At 39.6% G+C, this 8,139-nt stretch overlaps 1 protein-coding gene across 1 annotated transcript; it reads left to right on the forward strand.

Annotated features, from left to right (window-relative positions):
• The first annotated feature begins 1,942 nt into the window (after positions 1 to 1,942).
• On the forward strand, positions 1,943 to 7,275 carry bco1 (beta-carotene oxygenase 1). The gene is made up of 11 exons (XM_028569617.1): positions 1,943 to 2,046; positions 2,150 to 2,278; positions 2,378 to 2,507; positions 2,939 to 3,086; positions 3,198 to 3,348; positions 3,700 to 3,920; positions 4,068 to 4,316; positions 4,415 to 4,520; positions 4,636 to 4,730; positions 6,383 to 6,494; positions 6,773 to 7,275. Exons 1-11 carry the CDS (start codon positions 1,983 to 1,985, stop codon positions 6,925 to 6,927), a joined length of 1,560 nt encoding a protein of 519 aa, XP_028425418.1. The 5' UTR covers positions 1,943 to 1,982; the 3' UTR covers positions 6,928 to 7,275.
• Positions 7,276 to 8,139: the final 864 nt, after the last annotated feature.

An 8,139-nucleotide genomic window follows, 5' to 3' on the forward strand; every position in this document is an offset into this window, starting at 1 on the left:
TAATCAACGTATTTGTTTTGCCCTGTTAATCAATGTTAATGGAATATTTGCTATGGCAATGTATCACAGACCTTGCAGCTCACACTTCTCAATATTTACTGATGTTTACCTCCTACCATTACGTTTTGTTACCTGTGCTCCCCTGGTTTTCTACAATAAACAAACTTCTTAACCCACCTGACAAAGTTTCTACAACATTCGGAGTGGACAAATGTAACCCTTTTCTCCCACTTTTTCAATCCAAAATCAACACCATTCATTGGGGGCGACTAGCGCGGCTCCCCGGGGCGTCGAGGGGCAACTGGCATCGGAGGCATTGGGCCCCGTCATAACTGCTTGCAGTTCTAGTTACTTTTGAGGTTACCTTGACACTGCAAGGCATCCCCAATGTACTAGTGTTATCAAGATAACAGACCTGCAGCAAACAGGAGTTCACTGGTACTCTGTCATGGAGTCACTAGACCTGTTTGTGATAGTGAAGAGAAAAACAAGTTTTCTAGTGGTGTCTGGCCATAAATGATTATTACAACTTTAGTCACTAAAGCAGATTAATACTAGTGATTAAAATTAGGATATCATAAAAAATTCACACTATAACTCCCTGCATGATGTTACACTAACCAAAATATAACTCCTATATGTGTGTTTTTACATGTTAATTGCCAGGCTGATCCAGAAAGGAGCAATTATTTAACTCAACGAACTGAATCAAAATATAAGCACATAAATATGCACATGGTGGACGGCAATAAAAGTGGATTGCAGATTATACAAGCTAATCAGAGAAGCCAAAGGTGTAGTTAGAGGAGACAACATACTAAAACTTTATACCTCTATACCAGGGATCACCAACATGGTGCCCGTGGGCACCAGGTAGCCCCCAAGGACCACATGAGTAGCCCCCAGGCCTGTTCTAAAAATGAAAAATGTAATATTGATATTATATGTTTCACACCTTGTTAAGTCATTGTTGATACTTATTGTGAGAAATCATTAACATGATCAGTGTCTTCACAAAGATGAGAATCATTAATCATTAATAATCATCATATATAACTAAAGGCAAACTGGGCACATTTGTTATTTCAGAAGAGTGTATCAAACTGGTAGCCCTTCGTATGACTCGGTACCCATGAAGTAGCTCTCAGTTTAAAAAAGGTTGGTGACCTCTGCTCTATACAGTTAATGGCTCATATGAACCCTCACCCTACCAACTAGGGTACCTGCACACCAGAACTATACTTCAGTCAACTCTCTCACAAATGTTTTATTTTATCATTCCAATTGTTCATGCCTTTGTCAATCAATTTGTAGATAGAGAACTACATTTTATAAGGCATGTATGCACAAAATGAAGAAGATGATGGCATTACATTGTACTGTAATTGTACTTTATATAATTTAATGTGACACATAAAATTGATAAATAATAATAAATACCTACACATAAAACAAGCATATTAAAAGCAATTAAAAACAATAAAACCAGTAACTATCAGGTGAAAAATGTAAGATTATTGTATGTGGAAAGCTAACCTGAAGAGGTGTGTTTTGAGTGTGGCGGTGGAGCCGGTCTGTGAGGTAGGAAGGAGCCTGGTTATGGATGGATGGATTGATTGATTGATTGATTGATTGATTGATTGATTGATAGATATGTTAAACTAAATTTTGTATATTTTGAAATAAGTTAAATGGCAAAAGAGCCTGGCGACAGGTAGGCTACGAAGTTATCAATCGATCGATTACTCATTATATGACTTAATTCTGAGAAGCGCATTTCGTTGACGGAGCCTACGCTGTAAGGTTTCAAAGAAATCTTTACAGCAACGTTGCCATGAAATAGAGGACAGAGGACGGCCGTCTCCGCACAGAGCCTCCGCCCCCCAAGACGGACAAACTTTAAAAGGAGTGGTTTGCGCTGTTGGTGACTGCAGCACTTAGACACCTCCGAGTGTTATTCACTGCGCTTCCTCTCAGAAAACATGGCCACTGATTTCTCCAAGAACGCAGAGGAGAGCCCGGAGCCCTGTAAGGCAGAAGTAAAGGGTAGGTCGAGTTTATTTTTTTCTCTCTGAATAACCAATACATGTAGGAATTTAATTACATCATCACTGACTGTTTTTTCTTGTGTGTGTTTCTTCTCGTTTAGGGAGTATTCCCAGCTGGCTGCAGGGCACACTGCTGCGCAATGGCCCCGGCATATTTTCTGTGGGGGACACCAGCTACGACCACTGGTTTGATGGGATGGCTATCATGAACAGCTTCGCCATTAAAGATGGTTAGTCTAAAAGTTTGTTTTACAGTTGTTGATCTGTGATTGCATGTCAGTGAAGAGAGCAGCCCATTAAACTCACAAACGTGTTTTTTCTGCCAACAGGTGAAGTGACCCACAGAAGCAGATATCTAAGAAGTGACACCTACAAATCTAACATGACTGCAAACAGAATAGTTGTATCTGAAATGGGGACAATGGCGTACCCAGACCCAAGCAAGAATTTTATTTTCAAGTAAGCATGTTCTTCATTTTATTCAAACCACATTTTAAGTATTGCATTCCTCTTAAAATAGTTTTATTGATATTTATTTTCAAACTTCTAATAATATATTGTAATATTTGTTTGCCATCCAACATTCTGAGGTTTCATTGTTGACTATTCTGTAACATCCGCAATGACATGTTACAGTCTTGTGAAGTGTGTGTGTGTGTGTGGGGGGGGGGCATTCAGATGCAAGTAAATAACAGTTTTCTAAAGGATCTTGAATATGATCTTGAATCATCAGTCTTTTGAGAAACCCTCTAGTGTTTCACTTAATGTGATGCAAATTAGTCCACACATTTCTACAGGACCCTCTCTATGAACACATTAGGTAATTTGTGTTGGATAACCCTCTTTCCCCCTTATAGCATACCTTCAAATTTATTCTTCTTACTTTCCAGGGCGATTACTTTTCTCAACCACACAGTGCCCGACTTTACTGACAACGGCGCCAGCAATTTCATGAAATACGGGGAGGACTATTACGCCACCTCTGAAACTAATTACATCCGCAAAATTGATCCTGTGACACTGGAAACTCAGGACAAGGTAACATCGTCCACCGATCTTGACCACTCACCAATGATCACCATTTAGATCCCATCCAACAAGTGAATAGTTGATTTCAGTGCTGATGAGTTGCTGAACTGTCTCACACAGGTGGACTACCTGAAGTACCTGCCGGTAAACTTGGCTACGTCACATCCACACTACGACAAAGAGGGCAACGCCTACAACTTTGGGACTTCAATAGCAGAGAAGGGCAAGACGAAATACCTACTGTTCAAAGTCCCTGCTTATTCTAAGAAAGGTATAAACCCTAATGACCTGCTCTACTTTGTCCTGACACCTCATTGCGTCTCTTCCTATCAGGTGTACTTTGTCAAAGATTTAGAAGTTAAAGTGCTCATATTATGCTCATTTTCAGGTCCATAACTGTATTTAGAGGTTATATTAGAATAGGTTTACATGGTTTAATTAAATATAAAAAAACACCATATTTTTGTTGTACTGCACATTGCTGCAACTCCTCTTTTCACCCTGTGTGTTGAGTTCTCTGTTTTAACTACAGAGTGAGGCATCGCACTTCTGTCCCATCTTTGTTGGGAGTCGCCAGTCAGTAGCAGAGTACTTTTCTTTAACTTTTACTTTAAACCTTCAGACAAAGGCAAGAATGTCCCGGCGCTGAAGAATGCGGAGGTGATCTGCACAGTTCCCTGCCGCTCCATGCTCACACCCAGCTACTACCACAGCTTCGGCATGACGGACAACTACTTCATCTTCATCGAGCAGCCTTTGAAACTGGACATCCTCAGGATGGCCACTGCCTACATGAGGGGAGTCAACTGGGCAAGCTGCATTAAGTTCTGTCCCGAGGAAAATGTAAGTTTGTTTATTGTCTTGTATGCTGTTCTTTATATTTATGTTACTGGACTAAGTATGACACAGCTGCAGATATCAGTGTGCACAAGTCTACCAGCGTTATGGACAGAAAACCTTGGATGACATAACTGTTCATTTCTTCAACAGACTCTAATCCACCTGATAGACAGAAAGACCGGCAAAGAGGTCGAGACAAAGTACTACGCTGGGGCAATGGTTGTCTACCATCACGTGAATGCTTTCGAGGACGACGGTCATGTTATCTTCGATATCATCGCCTACAGCGACAACAGCCTTTATGATATGTTCTACCTGAGCAAGCTGAAGGAAATCAATAATGACTCCTACTCCAAACCAAGCTACAAACGATTTGTACTTCCCATCCAGTCAGACAAGGTGGGATTAAAAAGAAAAATTGAATTAATTTCATCCTGAAATTTAGAGAAGACGTTCCTCTAACACTTTATTTTTCACTTTTTGACTGGGTTTTGCAGGCAGTGGCAGTTGGAGAGGACCTGGTGAAACTCAAGTACACGACAGCCAGCGCTGTGAAGGAGAAAGAAGGCAAACTGATGTGCCAGGCAGAGGTGTTACGGCAAGGTAAAACCAATGCCACTCAAATAGACCCTTAGAACAAACCTAGTATTTCTTACATTATGTCTTCTTTATAAAGAGGAATTGATTTGTTCTTACAAATTAATTTTTTTCCTACCAGGTTTGGATTTACCCAGAATCAATTATGACGTCAACGGCAAAAGGCACCGCTTTGTCTACGCCAACAGTGTGGAGGACTCTGCACTGACAAAAGAGGTCAAATTCCCTATTGATTTTAAATGTGGTAATTGCAGAACAGCACTGGTGGGGAACATCTGTCTAAGTGTTATTGGCCAAGAGAGACCCGAAACTAAACGCAGGGTTATTGGGAAACAGATTGTTCCTGGCAGCATTGTTTTTACAGTGGTACAAGCAAATTGCAGAACTGAGAATTACCAGTTGGCACAACAGAAGGTAGGAAACACTTTGTTGATGTGACTGTTACTGATTGCTCCAACAAAGACCAAAACACTTGATGGCTCTGGCTGTAATGCGCACATGTCCTTTCCGTTGGGTACACTTGTACATCAAGGTACCTGAAACAATGGAACAAAGTGATAAACTCAGTGAGCCTTCAAAGTATTGAGTAACAAAGCCCTTTTGAAAAGAGCTTCCCTTGTGTCTTCACTGCATACCCACAGTCCAGAGGTATAGTGTCAGCAAAGAGGAAGGAACAAAAGAATACATCCTGGTTAGATATTTTTATTCATTCCCACTTGGCGTAGAATTCCAACAACAGAATTTTTAGGGTGTTTGTGATATGAAAAACAGGACGAGCAAAAGGAAAAATTTAAACCTTACGATAATGAATAGTTGTCACAACAACTATGAACATTTATGTCATTCATTTGATGAAATATGCTCATTCATTTGACAGAGAAAAAAAACGTTGTAAATGCAAACACAAATGCAGTCATCATACTCTAATTCCATGCCACCTTTATCTAAAGAACGTGACCAAGTGAGCGTTAATAAAAACCTATTTAAAGAGCGTTGTATGCATTAATCGGATCGATACCTCGGATCATTGCCTTATTGTGAGCCCCCAACACATCGTTTAGCCCCTTTTCTTAATTAACTCAACAGATGGCTATTTATTATAAACCCCCTCTTTTTTAGTCACTGAGTATAGTCAGCCCAGCCTATATTAGGAAAAAAAGTTGTTGCCAGTTCCTTGTGCCTACTGACAGTACTAAGAAGGTCTATTTTACGCATTGATAGCTCTTAAATAAGTATATGGCTTGTAGCTGGGGCAAAGTACTGCACGGGCACATTCTACAAGATAAGCTCTCTATGCAAGGTTCCATTAATGGAAATTGAAGGAAAGACTAAGGTGTGTGTGTGTGTGTGTGTGTGTGTGTGTGTGTGTGAAAGATAGAGAGCAGAGAGTCTTTGATAACAGAGATATTGTTGTGATGATGGCAGAGAGGCTAAAGTCATTGGCTGTGAATTACTCCATTCAGATGACACATGCTCAATATGCCAAACTGGGAACTTCCAAGTGCTCTGGGCAAATGTTTGAGCCAACAAATGCAACAATGGGATACAATATTTTCATTGTTCGGGAGCTTTTTTAATTTTAATGTAAAAACATTAACATACTTATTGAAAATCTGCTTGTATTTGTGTGATTTCCCTTCCAACGTAGCTCCCAAACTTTTTTTATTTTTATTTATTTATAATTGAGTGGGCACGTTGCCCTCTCCTATGTCTGTAAATAATTGTTGATCACAAGATGAAGGCGTTATCAGATAGCTTACATGATGAATTCAGAGCAGTAGTTTTTAGTGCTTTGTTGCAATCGGTTTGTACATGCTGAGTAAAAAGCGTGTCTTAATTATTCGTCCTAATCTATTCATTTACTGTAGATTGCCAAATTTGACACAGAAACCAAGGAAATTGTTTACTGGAGTGAGGACAACTGCCTACCGTCAGAGCCTGTGTTCGTCCCCAGACCAAATGGAGAATCAGAGGATGATGGTGAGAATACTGTGTGGTTTGCATGTACAATGTATGACATGTATATACAACATGTTGTGTGTGAATGCTACTATATGTCATCTAAAGTACAAATGAATAGGAATATTAGCCAGAAGAAAATAAGATTACTCATGGATTACGTCTTTATTGACAAGACTGTATGTTAAGTGTATTTTGGAATAAATTTGAAAACTTGCTGTCATTCCATGCGATTCCTTTTGATTTTTTTAATATTGTGCTTTGCACTCTAACAATAACCACTTTCTTTCCATTTGCAGGTGTGGTCTTAGCATCAGTTATTAACTCCAACCCAGGCCAGTCTAGTTTCATCCTGATTCTTGATGGCAGAACATTAAAAGAAGTGGCTCGAGCATATGTGAATGCTGCGCTCCAGAAGGATATGCATGGATTTTTTATCCCACATGGAAATTAGTCAGTTGTGTATTATGTAAAAAATGCCTTTGGAGAACTTCCAAAAACTGTCCTGTATGACAAACACACTGAGGAACAGTGTTGTGCCTTGTGACAAAATCATAATGAGGATGTAGATGGGTTCATGTATTACCTCATCTCTGTCAAATTATTGTGATTGTATCGAAGCATATTTTATCGGTATGTTTATATAAAAAGATTATGCAGATTTGGGATTTTGCGTGGATAAACTATGTCACTTAAGCATGTATATTTCACTGGTTCTGTAATCCCCATTTTTCTAGTGCTATGAGATCAATGGTCTTGTGCTCATCCTTTTCATTAACAAAATAAAACAGGTAAAGCAGTGTTTCCTCTATGTTGATTTGACCGTGGTGGGCCCCCACAGCAACATTTCTGCCCCCCACGGTATCAGAAATAGGGCTGCATTGTTAGAAAAATCCTGTTTGTTGTACTCCCATTCTTCAGTTACACAAGAATATAAGAATGAACCCCTGGACACCTGTTGTCAAAGCCCCTGGTTTTCAATACCTAGAATTACAAATTTAAAAATAAATAAACCTCTAACCTGGTAATCTAAAATAGGGACACTTTGAACTTCAGTAGTGTGGAAAAGTTGCATTGTTGTGTCACAGCTTTATGGTGAAGGATTATATATTGAGAAAGCCATTATACATTAGATATGTAGGACTATATAAGAGTGAATAAATCAAACCCTTACCCCCACTCCATTCCTGCACACTGGACCTTTGGAGATCGGATTCCCACAATAAACTGAAGGACAATTGTCTGCTCCTCTCCCTGGCCTAGCTCTCACACATATACACACACGTATACTTTGATTTCCACTGTCTCTAAGTTCTGTGTTCTGGACTTGTGTTCCATAAAGTCTAGCCTTAACACGTTAACTTCCTGTCATGTGATGCCATTTACATACACTGCAACAGGAAATCAACTTGGGCACATTTAGAATGTGTATGTGTAATGGTCTGTAAAAACAGTAGGGCCTAATTCTCTTTGTATTACATTGGTCTACAAATGTAGAGTACCAATTCCATCACATAGGCCAACAATCTCAGTATCTATCCCACCACAGAGAGCTAAACTTCCAATATAGGGTGTCACAGTGACCTAAGCAACCAGTGGTATGGCCTTTCTGTGGCTGGATAGTATAGGTCTAAGGCTGTCCACTAGAGGGACACAAGGACCATAT

The sequence above is a fragment of the Perca flavescens genome, chromosome 22 (assembly GCF_004354835.1).
Source record: "Perca flavescens isolate YP-PL-M2 chromosome 22, PFLA_1.0, whole genome shotgun sequence".
In the NCBI taxonomy this organism is placed as follows: domain Eukaryota; kingdom Metazoa; phylum Chordata; class Actinopteri; order Perciformes; family Percidae; genus Perca; species Perca flavescens.